The sequence below is a fragment of the Eptatretus burgeri genome, chromosome 13 (genome assembly GCF_056783735.1).
Source record: "Eptatretus burgeri isolate ZD-2024b chromosome 13, Ebu_testis_v1, whole genome shotgun sequence".
NCBI lineage: Eukaryota > Metazoa > Chordata > Myxini > Myxiniformes > Myxinidae > Eptatretus > Eptatretus burgeri.
In genome coordinates, this window is record NC_140973.1 from 1530406 (window position 1) to 1550210 (window position 19805).

General features: G+C 40.5%; 1 protein-coding gene across 2 annotated transcripts in view; it reads left to right on the forward strand.

Moving 5' to 3' along the window:
* Nucleotides 1–17846, forward strand: part of HAUS7 (HAUS augmin like complex subunit 7) — a 43249-nt gene extending 25403 nt beyond the window's left edge. For both annotated transcript variants that reach the window (XM_085850775.1, XM_085850777.1), the window contains 6 exons: nucleotides 883–962; nucleotides 1114–1263; nucleotides 3668–3752; nucleotides 13100–13321; nucleotides 13588–13681; nucleotides 17559–17846. In XM_085850775.1, coding sequence (XP_085706901.1) covers nucleotides 883–962; nucleotides 1114–1263; nucleotides 3668–3752; nucleotides 13100–13321; nucleotides 13588–13681; nucleotides 17559–17617 — 690 coding nt within the window. In that variant the 3' untranslated portion in view covers nucleotides 17618–17846. The remainder of the gene's footprint in view (nucleotides 1–882; nucleotides 963–1113; nucleotides 1264–3667; nucleotides 3753–13099; nucleotides 13322–13587; nucleotides 13682–17558) is intronic.
* Nucleotides 17847–19805: the final 1959 nt, after the last annotated feature.

A 19805-nucleotide genomic window follows, 5' to 3' on the forward strand; every position in this document is an offset into this window, starting at 1 on the left:
AAATCTATTTTCATCCGAATGAATTGAAATTTAAAGAGTATTTGCACACCGCGTCACTGAATTCAACCACAAATTATTTTTACGGTCAAATGAGTTTTCGGGATTTCGCAAGTATCGTTCTCTGCATGACATCTTTCTTGTTTGTCTATGAGCAGAATATCTCTAAAAGCTATGCACGGATTTGGATGAAACTTGTTGGAAAGGTTGGGTGTGTGCCAAGGACGAATTGATGAGATTTTGGTTTAGGTCTTGATGCAGGTCTGGCCTTTTAGTGGGATGCAAAACATAAACTGTTCACTGTTCAGCCTGGCGGAGGTATCTGCTGTACTGAGTGTCGTTGTAGTCTTTATACTGTTCAGGTTCATTCAATGAGACAGGTTTATATGTTTGAGAGGAAAGAATGATGAAAAATACAAACGTTTCCTTTTTGTGTATTCAAAATACGTACACTCTTTGTGACTGGTAAGAAGACCTTGTGTGACTCGTAATGCCACTTCGCACTTGGAGTGACACTATGTCATACATCGTTACACAGAGAAATCGGGCTCCCACCCCCCCCCCCCATGAATGTAAGGGAATATAAAAACTTTTATCCCCTAAAACTTCCCCCTGCACTCCTCAAGTAAACCTACAAGTTTTTTTGCTTGTTCTATTCAACGGTTCAATAGCTCATTTAGCCTGTGAAAGTTTAAACCTAAGTAACGGGCTTTGAACGTTGGAAGGATGTTGTGAAGAAGAACAGCATTGTGGTAAAAAAAAAAATCCTCTGCAAGCTCATCACATTTAGTACCAGTTATGACCAAAACTACATAATTTAAAATGCCATAGACTTAAATAATTAAATTCAAGAAATTTGAGTAATTCAACGCTTCATGTTTACAGGGCCGTGCTTGTCCCGCCAAACAACTGGACCTGCTTGAGAAACTGCTTGACCAGATAGATGTCATGGAGAAACTTAAGAGGTCATCACGAGATGGGTGGACCAATTTCCGTCCTTGTGCTATATACACTTCGGTTATGTTGTCTGTTCCGTAAATTATAATTTGAACATGTGCTGCCTTTGCTTTGCTAACAGTTTGGCCTCAATCCCTTAATTGTTAAATCCCTCCTCAGTACGTCAGCCCTGCCTGCATTGCATGCATTGACAATGTGTGACTTCCTCGCTGAGCTTCGGAACCGTCATATTACAACGGCCATTCACCCTGACTCCTGTGCTTGGAGATTACTTGGGCTTGGCCAGCCACCAAGAAGCTCATTGCCGAGGTACGTACATGGGTCCAGCAGTGGATCGGTTTTGATGTATTCTGCTGAAATACGCAAAGAAAACTGCCCAAAAAATTTTTGCTCTCAAATTAATAAAGGAGTCTGTGATGGATTTTTTTTTTTTTTGTATGTGTTGGCTTGTTATCTGAGGCTGGCAGAATAACTTCGAGGCTGCACATTTGCCTTTCACCTGGGATCTCATGTTGTTTGATTTCTGACCTGAATATAAACCATCACCTTGATTCTTCACAAGCCGGTCATTGCATCATTAAATCTCTCTTTCCATTGGTTAAAGCATTCACTTGTTTATGTTAAACATCCCACGGTGTCTTTTGCAATACGAGGTCATTTCATGCTGCAACCCCGACCAAATCCCTGCCCAGATTTTTCTTGTATCACACACTTCAAGCCTGCCTCCTGCATGATGTCGTCCCTATTTTCATGATTATAAAGTGTAGGGTGCTAGCCAGTCACCATGGAAGCGTTAGTGAGAACCATCTGTCGTCGCGGGAGCATTGGTGAGAGCCACTGTTTGCCGTGGCGGGTGGCTGTTGGGCATGAACGGACGATCACCACGAGAGAGTTGGTGAGAGCCATCGGTCTCCACGGCGAGTGTGTTTGGTGTGAGCCACCGATCGCCGTGGTAGCGTTGTTGAGAGTCTCCATGGTGGGTGGGTGTTGAACACGAGCCACCATTTGCCGGGGTAATTGGGTGTTGGGCGCAAGCTACTTATTACCATGGGAGTATTGGCAAGAGCCGCCAATCGCCACGGGAGCAATGGCGAGAGCTACCGGTCGCCAATGTGGGTGGATGTTGGATGAGAGCCGCTGTTCACCATGGCAGTTGGTGTTGGGTGAGAGCTGCCGTTCACCATGGTTGGTGGGTGTCATGCAAGAGCAGTCTCTTTTTATCAGTGACATGCAGCACAAACCTTTTTACATCAACGATCTTTCCGACTCTCTGGAAAATCCCCTTTATCTCTTTGCTGATGACTCTACCCTCTGCCGTACCATCTGTCATCCCTCAGACCAGCATGCAGCAGCTTCTTCGCTCACTGCAGATCTGGATAAAATCACAAACTGGTCCAACACGTGGAACATGTCTTTCAATCCGGACAAATCTCACTCTCACTATGTCTCTCCAAAAGGACCGTTTGGAACCCCCCCCCCATCCACTTTCTCAACAATCCTCTGGAAGAAGTCCGTTCATTCAAGCTTCTGGGTTTCACGATCTGCCATGATCTTTCCTGGGAAAGCCACATTTCCAACCTGGCCTCCAAAGCCAGTCGCCGACTGGGAATCCTCCGTCGTGCAAAGTCCTTCCTCGGCCCACCTGAGCTCCTGACCACATACAAAGCTTTCGTCCATAGCCTGATGGAGTACTGCTCTCCTCTCTGAGCTGGTGCTCCTGCCTCCCACCCTTCTCGGTTCGGATCATTGGCATTTTGGATCATTGGTATCTCCCGCGATGAGGCTGAGTCGTTGGGCCTCTCACTCTCTCTCACTGCAGGCAGGTCGGTGGTCTTTCTGTCTTCCACCATCTCCTATCCAGCCTCGCCCCCACCCCCCGCCGCTGTGTCTGTGATTTGTCCCCACCTTATTTCCGCAGGGTGCTCAAGGTCTGCCAACAGCCCCCTGCCGTAAGAACTACCAAAATCACGAATCGCTGCTCAACTTCACTCTTTCATTCATTTTTTTCCTGCCTTTGGAATAAACTCCCTCACTCTGTTCAATCCCATTCTTCCCTCCAGGTCTTCAAAACAGCTCTTCACCACCACTTCTTATAATCCCCCATCCAAATCCTTGATCTTTTCTACCCCCGTTAATCCACCCCAAACCCACCTCCTTCAAATTCCCTGCTTTCCTTCCTGAAAGTCCCTGTAATGTCCATCTTGTATACCCCATGTTTCCCGTCCCATCCCTCTCCATTATACAGATCCCCTCGTGTCTCTGTTCCCCACTGTTTTGTCCTTCCCACTCCTACCCCTCTTGTCTCATGCCCCCCTTGCTGTGCGTTGTGTGTTAGCTCTCATATGAGCCTCGACAAGGTATACAAAAAACAAACAAAAAAACTGCTCAAACTGGCAGAGGTATGGACTCTACCAAGTACTGTTTTAGTTTTCACTGTGTGATGCATTTCTGTCATGTTCACCCTTGCGTCATCCCCGGTGACACAGATGCTGATGTTATTCAGGTTCATTCAATGGGATAAAATTATTTGTAATTGCATACTTCAGACATACATATTCCACATCTATGAATGAATGAATGCCCTTCTCTGAAATTCCACATCAAAAGTTTTACCGAAAGATTATGTACTTTCTGTAACATTTCCTTCGTCAAAGTAGTATAGTCACCTGATGATTTGTTATTTGTGATTAAAGGATCTCTTGCCTCAATGCAGATTCCCAAAAAACTTGAAGAAACAGAGTGAACAAATGGAGGAAAATAATTATCTTTTGCAGGAGCTTGAAGAACTAAGACGAAAGGTTTGTTTGATAGCAAATATCACAATAAAGTTTTTTTTTTTTTTTTTTTTTTTTTTTTTTTGAAATGGGTTTCAGCAAAGTTAGTACTATTTTATCCTGCGATTTATTTGGGTAAAAAGGAATGTCATATTTTATAATTTATTTATTTTTACATGTTTTTGAGGTGAAAACCTGATGAATCAAATGTTCTTCTTTCTTTAACGGGTTGCTTTTACATACATCTTTGTTTCAACAATACTATATGCATAGCAATGTTGGGTAGAAAACAGATAGTATACATAAACACATCCTGCAATATCCACATTCCACTCAGCTCGCTTTCCATCTCATGGTTCATCTTCCATGTATGATTTCAAGTTTTCTGAAGGACTAATTTCGTAAGCCTGAGGTCACGCCGACCTCGTGATAAAATCATTGTACCTTTGATAACTGTTTTGACTTTGTGACAAATCTCTCACCGGATAACCTGCTCTTTAGTTTTGTGACCACTCTAGGTCTCACGATCCACACTAAAATTCGGTTTGCGTCCCCATGCTGTGGTGGCAGTCACATTGCCTAGATCTTTTCATTATAATTTTTCATCACCACTTGGAAGCTGTTCGGGTGCAGCTGATGAAAACATTTTGTTTTACGATGTAATATCATGAAATTCTGGCTTGGCAAAAATTGCAGAAACGTCTCTTGGCAAAAGGTTATTTTTGTTCACGGAAACAGGAGGAGGAATCTATGAATTTGCTTTTTCTTTGGATACGTGTGTGCATGACTTCTCCATCAAGGGTCATCCCCATAAGTAATGCCTCCTGCTTTAATCCTTTGGAATTATTATATATATATATATATATATATATATATATATATATATATATATATATATATATATATATATATGACAGTTCATGAAAATTTAAACTAAATTTTTATACCTCCAACCAACACTCTGTTTTGCTAGACATGGTTTGCAGTCTTTGAAAGTACTGGAAAAATGAGAAATCATTTTCCAGCACTGGAAGTCATGGAAAACTTACCCAAGTCCTTGAAACTCTTGGAAAATCGAGAAAATTGTGCAAATATAAATAATCTGGCACACCCCTGGTCGGAATCGTTAATTCCTCCAGTCTCTCAAAGAGAATGTTACCAATTTTAACTCCCCCGCCAGGGATTTACCAAAGTCAAACCAAAATGATTTCTCGCGTGCAAAATCTGCAATGGCGGGTCAGCACATGAAATGTGTTCTTACGGAATAACGGTTTATAATAAGAAGGCACAAGACGACAAAAATGGAGAATCCCGGACAGTCATTCCGTGTCATTTCAGCCGGGGGTTGTGGTGACCCCCTCAGATTTTTCTGAAAAAATTCTCAAAGCTACCTTAACATATATGAGGAAGGTTTGCCAAGTTATAGCTCAAAATTCCAAGTAGTGTCCGAGATATGGCCCTACAAACACCCTCGGGGTGTTTCAATTCTGGCAGTTGCGAGTTGCAGATTTGTATCTGAAGCATTTTTGGAGGGCTTTAAATTCCAGTTTTACAAACAGTTCTAAAACTTCACACAAATGATGTCTATTAGTGAGGCTTTTAGAATCTGACATCAAAAATGTTCTACTTAAAATACTTTTTAAGATAAGTACTCTCAAAAGTAGTGATTTGTAACATGCAGTCAAAAGAAATTGAGTTTTCAAATTGCTGCCAACAGTCAGTTTATTCATCATGAAGAATTTTGTTGCCTGATTTACATAATCTTGTGACTGGATCATTTAAACAAGAAAATTGAAACCTTTTTGGAGCAAAATCTTGGGTGCTCTAGGTGTCTGAACTTTGCTCCAGACTCAACGACACTGAAATTTACCCCGGTTTTACCCCAAGCATTCACCATGTTGACAGTTACACAGCTCTTTTAAATTGTTGTCACTTAAAGACACATACATAGGCAAACTCTGGTAGAAAATTCAAGAGTTGTTCTCAATCCCTTCTCTTTTTAAATGATTTTTATAAAGGCCCACTATTTAAAAAAAAACATGTTCGATGAAAGATGTAGAATTAAAGCAATGTGTGCTTTTGAAGTGGAAGCCATGCGAAACATTCATAAGTTGGCACCACAATGATCAAATTGTTATGTTTTTTTGGTCATAACAAGTATGTGGTTACTTTAATTTGGCTCACATTTTAGTTTAAGGCCACCGCAAATCTCAACTACAAATTAAGACACATAATGTGATCATAATAGTCACCATTATAAATATTCATTTGCATATCTAATTGTTTATATACTTAGTGTACATTGTACGAAAGTCTACATCCATTTGTAAATGTTGGTACAATATCTGATTCAATTTTTTTTTCCATAATTTCATTTCAAATTGTTTGGACAAATGTACTTGGATCCATTGTACAAAGTGAACAGTGATTAGTTTTATAATTGCCAGGATATAATAAAATGTAACAATGAGCATTGGCAGTTACTACAGGGCTGTGTAATAGGTTAAAGCCTAAATAAGATAGTTGTGCTTCATGCCTAACTTTGGAAATGATTTTGGTACACTTCTTTAAGCTTTACTAAACTGATTTATATATTGTTAGATTCCACTTAAGTCATACTTCCTTACAATATCTTAATTTTTTCTATATTTTTGTTAGTAAAAAATTTATTTTAAAAAAAGTAGCTTTTGGGAATGCAGAATCATTAGAAATTGATGCATTTTTTGTAAATTACTTCAAAACTTCAAACCCCACATTTATGATATTTTGCATGAATATAAAGGTTTACACAAGTATTTACTTGGTATAAATTTGATGTTTATGTGCAAATTTAATTCTATGATATGAGATTAATAATGTTATAAATATTTATTACTTTTATATCATACAAAATGCACCATTGTACATTGTGCCTTTTTTCATGATTGAGATAAGTGTTAGTATCTCGTTTGTAATTGGAAAAATACATTTTTGAGCCAAAGTAAATTAACCACAAAGTTATTCTGACCATGAAACACTACTGCATGCTCATTGTGGTGTCAGCTTAGGAATTCTTGACATGGCTTCCACTTCAAAAGCGCAGCTATTGCTTTTATTCCACATCTTTCATCGAACATGATTTTTTTTTTAAATAGTGGGCCTTTATAAAAATCGTTTAACAATAGAAGGGATTGAGAACAACTCTTGAATTTTCTACCACAGTTTGCCTATGTATGTGTCTTTAAGTGACAAAAAATTAAAAGAGCTGTGTAACTGTCAACATGGTGGACACTTGGGGTAAAACCGGGGTAAATTTCAGTGTCGTTGAGTTTGGAGCAGAGTCCAGCCACCTATAGCACCCAAGATTTTGCTCCAAAAGGTTTTAGTTTTCTTGTGTAAATGATCCAGTCACGAGATTATGTAAACCAGGCAACAAAATTCTTTATGATGAATAAACTGACTGTTGGCAGCAATTTGAAAACTCAATTTTTTTTGCCTGCATGTTACAAATCACTACTTTTGAGAGTACTTATCTTAAAAAAGTGTTTTAAGTAGAACATTTTTGATGTCAGATTCTAAAAGCCTCACTAATAGACACCATTTGTGTGAATTTTTAGAACTCTGTAAAACTGTGGAATTTAGAGCCCTCCAAAAATGCTTCAGATACAAATCTGCAACTCGCGACTGCCGGAATTGAAACACCGGTGTTTGTAGGGTCATATCTCGGACACTACTTGGAATTTTGAGCTATAACTTGGCAAACCTTCCTCATATATGTTAAGGTAGCTTTGAGAATGTTTTCAGGAAAATCTGAGGGGGTCACCGCAGAATTTCATTTTTTTGGCTGATTTGACACGGAATGACCCTGGAACAAAGGATAGACAGACATGAAAACAGACAGAGAAATAAATAAAGCATACTTGCGATCCAGTGTAACGAAAACCCACTTGATACAATAAATAAAACGTACTGGCCATGAGCTCACCATCATTCTCGTACTCATACACAAAGGTAGGTACCAGGCGAGGTCTTTTAAAGGACACCAATTTCAGGGATCGAAAATGCGACACAAAACAGGTCTCCAGCCTACAGCTGCGGCACCCAGCAGGGAGGCGAAGGATCCAGCAGATGAAGAGAGAGTGGAGAAAGTGAAGAAGCAAGCACTTGTAGCATGCCCAGGGAGATTAGCAGGCCACACCTGGAGAGCAGAGAAGGCGTAGCCCAGACGAGGAGTGATCATCAACCACCAAGGAGCGATCCCTAAACGCGATCCCCAAGAGTGTGAACAGCTTGTACGTAGCAATACAGTACTAATGTGTGGCTGGGTAATTTTACATGATGACGGGTCATGTATAAATTATGCGATTATTTTCTAAAATTCTTGATTAAGCAGGAAGTAGCTACTTGGCATGTGCACTGCTAATTGTGAAGGGAAAGGACGAGAATTTAGAGAATGACAAAGCTTTACTATCTAAATTTTCATGGCTAAGTCATGTTGACTAAGAGGAATTGCTCGTGAAGGAGTTCTTTCACTAGGCCAGATGCAGGGTCTGTGAGAAGACATTCGATATCGGGAATTTGGAGGAAAGTACACTTAGGAGTCACATGAGAGGTGCCAGGCACCAAAGTATGGTGTCACATTCGATTCCAAATGACCGGTCCACTTCCCATATTACAGAATACTTTTGGCTCCAAGACAGGTATTTATACTTGTTGTATTTTGTTTATATTTATTGTCTGTCTCTCTGAAGCTCATCCAAACATTCATCTACAGTGCCTCTAGAAAGTCTACACCCCCTTTCAAAATGTTCACCTTTTGTTACCTTATATCCTGGAATTAAATTGCATTTAATCAGATTTACACATCATCACCTACGACTTCCAAGTGAAAAACAAATAATACAAATTTTAGAAAATTAATTAAAAATACAAAACTAGAATATCTTGTTTGGATAAGTGTCCACCCTCTTGAGTTAGTACTTGGTGGAAGCACCTTTGACAGCAATTACAGGTGTCAGTCTGTTGGGATAGGTATCTACCAACTTTGCACACCTTGATTGGGCAATATTTGCTCATTCTTCTGAACAAAACTGTTCAAGCTCAGTTGCGTGGGGAGCGTTAATGGACAGCAATCTTCAAGTCATGCCACAGATTTTCAATTGGATTTCGGTCAGGGCTCTGACTCGGCCACTCAAGGACATTTATCGTTTGTTCCTTAGCTGCTTCAACGTAGCTTTGGCTGTGTGATTCGGGTCGTTGTCGCGCTGAAAGGTGAACTTCCGTCCCACTTTCAGCTTTCTTGCAGAGGGCAGCAGGTTTTCCTCCAAGATATTTCTGTATTTTGCTCTATTAATTTTCCCTTCTATTCTGACAAGTGCCTCATTCCCTGCTGATGAGAAACATCCCCATAACATGATGCTGCCACCACCATGCTTCACAGTCGGGATGGTGTTCTTTGGGTGATGTGCTGTGTTGGGTTTGCGCCAAACGTAACATTTTGCATTCAGGCCAAAAAGATCCATCTTGGGTTTGGCAGACCACAAAACTTCTTACCCCATGGCTTCAGAATCTCCAGAGTGTTTTTTGGATACCTCAAACGGGACTCGATGTGGGCTTTTTTTGAGTAATGGCTTCCTTCTTGCAACCCTACCATACAGGCCATACTTATGGAGTGATTGGGATATTGTTGTCACATGCACACAGTGACCAGTCTTTGCCATCGAGGCCTGTAGCTCTTTAAAAGTTGCCATTGGCCTCTTTGTGGCCTCTCTGATCGGTCTCCTCCTTGCTTGGCCATCCAGTTTGGAGGGACGGCCTGATCTAGGCAGGTTATTGGTGGTACCTCACACCTTACACTTCTTAATGATTGTCTTGATTTTGCTCCAAGGGATATTCAAGGCCTTTGAAATATTTTTATACCCATCTCCTGATCTGTGCCTTTCCACAACTTTATCCCAGATGTCTTTAGAAAGCTCCTTGGTACCTCATGGTTGAGTCTTTCCTGTGAAATGCCTTACCCAGTGGAGGAAACCTATGGGGGGACAGCTGATTTTATTCTGAAATAATCATAATCACTACAATTTAATAGGTGGAGGCCAATTAACTTGGTGTGTGATTTTGAAGGTGATTGGTTACACCTGAGCTCATTTACAATTGCTATTATAAGTGGGGTGGACACTTATCCAACCAGGATTTTTGTATTTTTAATTAATTTTCTGAAATTTCTACAACTCGTTTCTCACTTGGAAATTGTGGGTTACCATGTGGAAATAAAGGTGGAAAATAATCTGATTTTATGCATTTTTACTCCAGGCTATAAGGAAACAAAAGGTGATAATATTGAAAGGGGGTGTAGACTTTCTGTAGGCACTGTAGATTGATTCGTTCTGTCAGAAAATGCAGTCACTTTGGTGATTCAATCACTTTCGAGAAATTTGCTGATATAACATTTCGTATCCCATGATTGCCATGTTAGATCATGCTAGCGCCCAGCGATAATTTCACACTAATTTTACGCCATTTTCTTATACAATCAATTTGTTAGGGCGGTCGACCAATTTGCCATGCAGTTTTTGGATCTCCATTCACGTCACCCCATATTGCTAATTCAGGTGTCATAATTGGAGTTGAACAAATGCAAGGACGATTGTTTGGTTTTGATACATGGTCTCTGAGTGAATGAGAGTCGTATGAAAATCAAACTCTCATGTGGAGAGTATAATTTGTTGACTTCAAGTTTTTTTTTTTAATGAAAATGGGGGTAATTGTTAATTGCAGTTGACTCCATGCATGAAAAACAAATTTTCAAACTCTTTTTTTTTTCCATCATGGTTACAATATAATGAGTGACAGAATAGGTTGAATCGTTCTGAATTTTGCTTAATTACAGATCCATCCCAGGCACAAACTGCCCGATCAAAACTCCCAACAAGTGCAGCCAGCGCAAGTGTCAGCTCATCCATTGCAGACTATGCAACAAGGGATGACGTTCTCAAAGCAGAGATACTTTGGGCCTTGAAAGTGATAGTGTCTCCCTATTCATACGAGTCTTTCCAGGACATAGGCCTCCTGTTCCATAAATTATTTCCGGTTTGTAGCATCGCTGCCCAGTTTAAGTGTGTTGAAAGGAAGACTGCCTATTTGAATGTGTTTGGTCTTGCACCCCGATTCCAAAGTCTCTTTTCACAGGAAGTAGACAGCAAATATGTGCTCCTATTTGATGAGTCCATTGAACAAAAAGAATCAAAAGAAGCAACTAGACTTCCACATAAGACTGTGGGAAAACGATGAAGTTAGGTTCAGATATCTTGATTCCATGTTTGTTGGACACTGCACAGCTGAAGACATGCAGGCTAAATTTCATTCAGTTTTAGGAGGCTTGAACCCAAGAAATCTTGTTCATTTTTCTATTGATGGCCCAAGTATCAACCGGAAGTTTCATTCAACAGCCCCTGTGCGTCGAGAACCATTGAAATCTGGGACACCATCCGCTTGTATGTGGACATGGTAAGCACGAAGAAGATCACAAATCCAGAAAATCAGTCCTTTACCACCACGGAGGAATTTGTCAAATCGCATCTAACATTAGCTAGACTGAAATTCTTCTTGTCTGTTGGTGAACAAATTACACCATTTTTGGACAAATATCAAACTGATCAACTTGTGCTCCCATCCATCACCAATGATCTGAAGAACATTATCCAGATTGTCCTCGAGACGTACATGAAAAGCAGTGAGGAAAGTTCCCTGACAGCGTTGCAGTTGTCTTCCTTTGATGCCAGTGACCAAAATAACTTGGCAGAGCTTTCCAAGCTCGATGGAGGACTGGCTGCCGACAAAACTTCAAGGAAGCCATTTGTACCAAAAAGGTGTCGAGCAGAGGTGTTCTGGAATTTCTCCTGGAATGCAGAACTCTTCTTGTCAAAATGATGTGTAAGCTGGTCAAGAAATCTCCCATAAAGTACCCTTTTGCTCGAAGCTTGGCCTGTCTTGAAACGAGGTATTTAGAGGAGAAAGACTTGTCTGTGAAATCGATGAGGAGAGCCATGACAACCTTGGTCAATGCAAAGCGGATGACTGCTGAAATAGGGGACAAAGCCCTTCAACAGTATTCAATATACTAAGATGAAGCCACATTCAGACACTCAAACTTTGACCCAGAGAAGGGTGGACTCGATCATTTGTAGCATTCTGATTTAGCACACAAACAGGAATTTTGCAATCTGTGGTCTGTTATGAAACAGCTGTTGCTTTAATCCCACGAGACAGGCAACAGTGGAAAAAGGGCTTTCAGTCCACAGTTATCCTCTAGGTACAGAGGATACCACTAATCAAACCCAATCTGTAAACAGTATGATATAGCTGAGCAAGGTGAGGATGGATGGGCCGGTTTAAATTTACATGAAAACAAAAACTCTTCCTCCTTCATCTCCTTTTTCACATAATAATGGTGAGCCTCATTCAATCCCGTTTCTCATATTGACTCGAATCAGAAAACGCTTGCTATATTCAATACCTTCTCTTTCAACGTTTCATGTTATTCATATACCAGTAAATATATCGCCTTATAAAAAAAAAAAGTATCTCTGATTATACACCGTCTTTCGCTCGACTTGCAACACAGGTGAGAAAAGGATACGAAAAAAGCAGCTGATATATCAACTTATTCACGCGATTTTTTAAAGGGTGAAAGTTGATTTTTAGCCGGGTACCCCTTCCAGTATCTTTGAAACCGGATGCTACCCATATATTCCTTGATTAGTCCAAAGAGAAAGAAACCACAGGGAGATATCTGGTTTGTACGGGAGATGGTTAAGCACTTCCCATGTCAACTGCTTATTGATAAAAGGAGAGGTCTTTTGGTGCACACCTGGCCGATGAATATTGCTTTACACCCTTCTAAATATGATAACGTTTTCCTGCACATTGATGCAATGATTGCCTCACTTGAAGTCAACCGTTCGACGCTGGTGACGTTTGCAGAAGTCACAACATGGTTGCGTGTGAGCTTTCACGTCTGTTTTCAAACCGTTTGCCCCACTCAAACACATTTGTGTCTGTGAGATATAATCATTGAATTGTTCATCTGAAAATTTCAGCCTGTTTGACATTTTTCTTCACCAGAACATCATCACACAATGCTGTCTTTGGAATTAACTTGACAATAGCCAGAATCCTTTGTGTCGTTGTGATGTCACTTCACACATGAGTTGCCACATGTTGCTTCGATGACTATTTTTTCTGGGATTTGTCAATATTTTTATGATTACCTTCAACAAAAGTACTGGTTTACTCTGAGCCACCCTCATGTAATCACACCACTACATGGAGCATAATTTACAATTTTAACCCACTTGATGTCACTTTCCCCAACCCCCCCCCCCCCATTTTAGGAACAGGTAGCAATACCTGATGGTCCCGCAACCTCAAAACCCGTGGATCTCGAAAAACTCTGCAAGGCGCTGTCCGAAGTCACTCAACTGCAGGAGGAGTTTGTGTGTATGTACAAAAGGGAATTGTGCCCTGCGAGTCGACCTGCTCCACCTTCTTTATCACATCCTAATCTCGGGCTTCTTTTTGGCAAAATAAATGCTACGGTTTCTTCGATCAACATGGTGAGGTCATTTGCAATTTGATTAGAAAGTCCCCTATTTGGACTGCATTCATCAAAAAGATATATATATATATATGTATATGTGTGTGTATATATATATATATATATATATATATATATATATATATATATATATATATATATATATATATATATATATATATATATATATATATATATATATCTAATTCTAACAAGTTCGTACTTCCAAAATGTTTGTTTTTGGATCTCACCTTATCCTGATTGATTGTTGTGTTCTTGTTACAGGACTATGATAACTTGCAACAGTTGGTTGAGAGTTGCCAGGATGTGCAATGCATGCAGTGTAACATGCAAACACAAACATGTGACATGAATCCATGTAAGTGATTGGAGCTATGCTACGTACACATTAACATTCATGGACAACACCTGGGAAAAGCTTGATTGTAAGGAAGATTACCTTTTCAAATTGTATCCACCACCCATGAAGTAATTGAAATGATATTTACCTTGTTAATCTTCATTGATAAAATGGTCCAATATAGAGTAATTTCTGCATCAAGGATAATATTAATTTGTAAAACAGCAATTTGAACATCCTCCCCGTCCCACTACCCCCCCCCCCCAACGCCTCCACTCTATCCCCCCCTCCCTCCTTCTCCTTTGTTCTTCACCTTTCTTTCTCAAACTTCTCAAACTTGCAGATTTCTTTCCCATCAAACCTTTCTTTTCCTTTTCCCAATTTTATTTTCTCGATTTTATTCTCCCTGCCCCTTCCTTCCTGCACACATACATTAAACCCTCAAATATTGTGGGTTCTAATATCACGGTATTTCAACTAATCGCGGTGAACTTATTGTCTTCCAATTTAGTTATTGCGGAATTTAATTTCGACCAATCGTGGTTTTAGAGGTAAGATGAGTCATTGTTTGCGTCCACATTTACAATTACCTCCCATTACGAGCCTTTTGTTGTTTCTCGCGCACCGTTCATTGTAGTAATCAGACCAGCATACGGGAACAAAGCGAAGCTTAACAAGAAGAGAAGGACATAAAATGCCACAGCCTCCATGGCTTTAGTCTTTTTTTTTTGCCTGTGCAGAGTTGGAGGGCTAACCAATATTTATTTACAACTAAAATGGCTGCCAGTCTACTAATTGGCGATCTTTGATCAGATCGTAAATTAAAGTGAGGTGCACGTGTATACCTTCATGTATTGTGCCTGAGAGTGAGAGAATGAGGGATAAGGGTGGGTGGGAGTGAGGGGAGGGGGGGGTGGAAATTCAGGCAGATGTGACGTCGAGTTTAACGACCGTCCGAGAGACAGCACACACATTGATGAATCACTCTGCCTGTGAATCATGGGGATGACAGTTTATAGCTGATTCGGGATTTGAACCCAGACTAGACAGCTTAGAGCGAGCGTGTGTAGTCCTCGAATATTCTGCTGTGATGTGGGGATTCATTTCTTGGAAATCAATGAAAACATTTTTACCCTTGCTGAACGAGAGGCTATTGCATTTGAGTCTGTCTGTTTGTTTGTTTGTTTGTTTGTTTGTTTGTTTGTTTGTACACACAACTTTGGTGTTTCTCTTTGCAACCGCTTATCGGATTAAGAATTTTTTTTTTACCATCAGAGCGACTACTCATGTAGAATGTTTCTTGATGATAATTATGATGTCATAGGTCACATGGTTTGGTAGCCATATTGGATTGAAGAAAAATATTAAAGAATGTTCTCTCTGGAACTGCTTAATGAACGTGAAACTTCACAATTATGATCTAGTAATGTTGGGGAATACATGATGGCATACACGTGCACCTCACTTTATTTTGTGATCTGATCAAAGATGGCTGACTGGTAGCCATTTTAGTTGCGAAAAAACCTGGTATCGACCACGTCCTCAACCATTTCTTTCTTAGACCTTACCGATGTTGTTCAAACTCGACACACCGATAATGAATGATGGCTTCCATATGCCCGTCATTTTTTTTTTCTCGATCAGATCCAAGATGGCCAACAGGCGGCCGTTTTAGTTGTGAAAAACCTGATGTTGAATCGGTCCTCATCCATTTCTCAGATATGCACGGTCCGATTTTGTTCAAACTTGGCACAAGCACAGTACATGATGGCATGCACGTGCACCTCACTTTATTCTGCGATCTGATCGAAGATGGCCGACCGGTAGACTGCCGGCCATTTCCGTTATACATATTCATATATGGGCGAGCCCTTTAACCCTGTACAGCAAAAAGCTCTGGCATTTTATTCCTTTTTTTACTTGTTTAGTCCACGTGATCCGATCCTCAAAACCAAAATAATATTTCGATTGTATACTTTACTTAGTCCATGAGAGTATATCGTGGAAAATCGTGTTGTATAATGCATGAAATCGCTCCAAGCTCCTCATTTGAAAATGATAGCATTGACAAAAGTGATGTATACAGCGATCCTTAGGTATGATCAGGCGTTCAATGATATGATTGAGGAAAGTGAGAAAAAAAAATTGAGCACTTTATCGTTAAGAAACCATTGCAGCCTGTTCCAAGTAGAGGCATCTTTTACAGGCCAAAAAATGGCGACTTCAGACCCCTGTGAGTGAGAGCGAGCTGACCAGGCATGACGCCTTGATAATGGATAATTAAATCAGGCCGTTAATCATCTTCAAAAGAGGTGTTTAAATTAATCCAAACGCACACTTTTCATCCATGCACAACCTTGGAGTTCCCTTGATGTGCATGCAAAGTTTGGGGCCACGAGGTTTCGTGGTTTTGGAGTTATGGAGGAGGCGCAGTGACTGACACTTATTAGTATATAGATTTCATTGGTGTAGCAATTAACACCATCACTTTCAAAAAAGCAAGCAGGATGTTCAAGTTTACTCACTCGAGTTATTGGTTCACGAAAAAATATTTTCACGAAAAAAATAATTGACCACTATATTCGTTATTGTTGTGTGTCTGTCTGTCTGTATGTCTGTCTGTCCCGAGCATAGCTCCGTGGGTTTTGATCTGATCCTGACAAAATTTTGGTGGGAGGTTTATATCATGATCTAGTTGTGTTTTCCTGAGAATGGGCGTGGTGCGCCCATTATGGGCAGAGCCACGCCCAAAAAACGTGTTTTTAGGGGGTAGCCGATTTCAATTTACATCTTCTCCGAGGGGATTGTCGAATCTGACAGGGGTTTCGGTATTTCGTTAGCCCAATGGCACCTGCATAGCCCCACGGAGCTCGATTTTTCATTTTCGTCCCAAGGTCAAGGTCACAAGGTCACGAACTTAGAAAATTGCGATTTTGACATAAATATCATACGACCACCCAAACTTTGAGAGCTAGGATGACAATATTTTTTATGCATAATCTTGAGGTCATTCCCCACTGAAAGTCTTGAAACCATTTTTCTCTATCTCGAACACCTTGCCCGTGACGCCCCCTTCAAGTTTGTTTTTACGCTGATTTCATCAAAGTATGGATAATCTGATGAGTGTGAAATGCCATATAGCCTATATGACGTTATATTGTTCCTGGAATGTTCCAGAGTAAGTTTTGCACCAAAGGTCATAATCCTTGACCTTTGACCTTTAAAGGTCACAAAGGTCAAATTTTCAAAGTTGTGGGAATCGAGCCGGGTTTTCGACCTTCTTCGACGAACTAACTCCAATAAGCTATAGCACGTATCCTGTTTCCTTATTTTAATGTCCACAACATTGTTTTGTGACCTTTAAAGGTTGTGCAAAGGTCAAAATTTTTAAAGAAAAAATTAAGTTTATTAAGTCAATTAAGTTTGTTGAACGAAACCGGGTTTTCGACATTTTGCAGCTAATAACCTGTCACTCGTACCACATCATGTTGATCATTTTTATAACTTGGTCAAAAATTATCACATTGTCTCATCCTTGACTTCTGAAACAATCTACATCATCAAATACCGCTCGTGAACCATCGTCGTCTTCAGACCTGTTAATTTAAAAATCACTGAGAGGAGGGGAAGAATGTGGAATTGGAATGAGACACACATGGAGTATCAGCTATCGTATTATTCAAACGGAATTTGGAGCATTCTTGGGATCCCATAATACAATAGCACATCCTTGACTTCTTGGGAGTCTTATCCTTGGGTGGATTGAGTGGATTGTCCTTGGGAGTCTCTGACAATATGCAGATGACCCCTAATTCTGGTGAATGTTTTGAGAAAATCCTTATTGGAGGGATTGTGATTTTAAAAAAAAATCTGTTCCTTGTACATCTCATTACAGCTTTGCAGGTTTATGGTGACTGGACCAAGTCATTGGAAATGTCAGAGTCCAAGGAATAGGTTCTTCAGACAAGCTCCTGGTCACCTGCACTTCCAACTCTGTTTAAAATTAAAATAAAAACTTTCACCTGTGCGCCATTTGCATTCATTATGATATACTAATCGTTCTCTTGTAACAAATACCTTATTCTCCTTTGTCAAAGTCGAGATAATAAAGAGATATTAAAATTAAATTATGCTCATCAACTAAGACTCCTGATGAAATAAACTGTCAAAATCAAGGATGTCACTTTCGAGTGAGAAGCAAAGCTTTCCTTCACAGCCACAAAATCAACACACTTGTTCTTCTCTTGTGGCATATATGTTTGAATCTTTATCTTTCAGCACGACCACCACGAAGGGAAAATGCTATACTGTGGGACCCCGACTTTCGCGGTCCCTCTATTCGTGCAGAGGGAATGGTCCACACTTTATGGCCCACAGATTCGTGGATCATAAAGTGTGACCTGCTTCTACATTTGCGCTTTGCCTATTCATGTTTTTTTTTTTGTTTGTTTGTTTAATACACTTGAGGACTGGTCTACTATATCCACCACCACTGATATTAATTCATCTGGGGAATTCTTCCACAGAAACCTGCTCTCTCCTCTGCACATATTCATCCCATGTCATCTTCAATTATCTTACCCATCCTCCTACTCTTGGTTCTCTGAACGCTTTGGTGAGGCAGTTGCTTTACACTAACTTGCATTTTCCTCCTGGAAGGCAAATCCTACTGAAGGCAACCTCAGATCATTACAAGTATGTATCTACCCTCAGGAGAGCCTGAAAACAACATCTGTCCAATCTCAAGAATGAGCTTACACACTCGTCTCCCTCCTCTAAAATCTGGTGGCACCTTGTAAAGTCCGTCTCTGGTGTGTGCTCTCCTTCCATCCCTTTCCTCACTTCAAATGGCACCAACAGCCAACTCCACTCGTGAGAAGGCGAAATGCCTCAATTCTGTGTCTGCTTCCAAATCTTGTCCCGAACCACTCCCGCTCTGCAACCACACATTCCCATTAGAACCCAATTGCTTCCAAATTCTGTCTTTTGCACCTGAAAAGGGGAAAAGTTACTGGTAACCTTCGATGCTGACTCTGCAACTGGACCGGATGGCATCATTTCACTTGTTCTAAAAACCTGCTCTGCTGCTCTTTCATTTCCTCTCTCTGCCCTTTTCACCCTGTCATTTACCATAGGTCATCTTCCATCTGTGATGTTGCCTGGAAATCAACCAACATCACAGCATTACATAAAAAGGTGCAAAAACGGATCCCCTTAACTACTGCCCAATCAGCTTACTTGCAATCATCAGCAAGGTCATGGAATCCATCATTGCAGTTGACATAAAATCATTCTTTTCTCCAACAACTTCATCTCTGATCATCAATTTGGATTCAGACCTGGTAATTCAACCTTAGACATGCTGCTTCGACTCTCCCAATAATGTGGAGGCTCTCATTATCAGCTCCGTCTCTATGGATATATCTCGAGCTTTTGATACAGTTTGGCATCCTGCATGGATCTTCAAACTATCTGCCTATGGAATCCAAGGCAACTCCACTCTTGGATTACTGACTTCCTCCACGATCGTACACAATGTGTCGCTCTCAATGGAACCCTTTTACCTCCTCTCCCTGTCACGGCTGGAGTACCCACCCCAAGGCAGTGTTCTCGGCCCCATACTATTCCTAATATCTCACTGACTGGAATATCTCACGGACTCTGGAAAATCCTCTTTCTCTTGGTGCTGATGACTTCGCACTCTGCCTTGACATCTCCCATCCTTCTGACAGACAGGCAGCAGCCTCTTCCCTCTCCTCAGACCTTGACAAAATCACAAACTCATAAAACACAATTTTGCTCATGTGTCTATATTGTCCACCCTTTGCATTCTTCCTTACCACTCATCATTACTTGCATCCCTTGTTTGTCCATCTTCATCTAGTTTCTCCCTCCGCACCCCCAAACATTCGCAGGGGATACGATCCTGAAAAATTCCGCGAATGTCGGGGAATTCTTTATTTTTAGTCTAGGCTCGTTGAAGAACAATGACTTGGACACAACATAACAAAGGTCACATGGTCTGGCAGCCATCATTTTTAATGAATAAACCTTTAAAAATCGTCTTCGCCAAACCGGCTGGACTAATTGAGGGGAAAACTTCACCCACATGTTCCTCAGCCTTGGGGATACAAGGATGTTC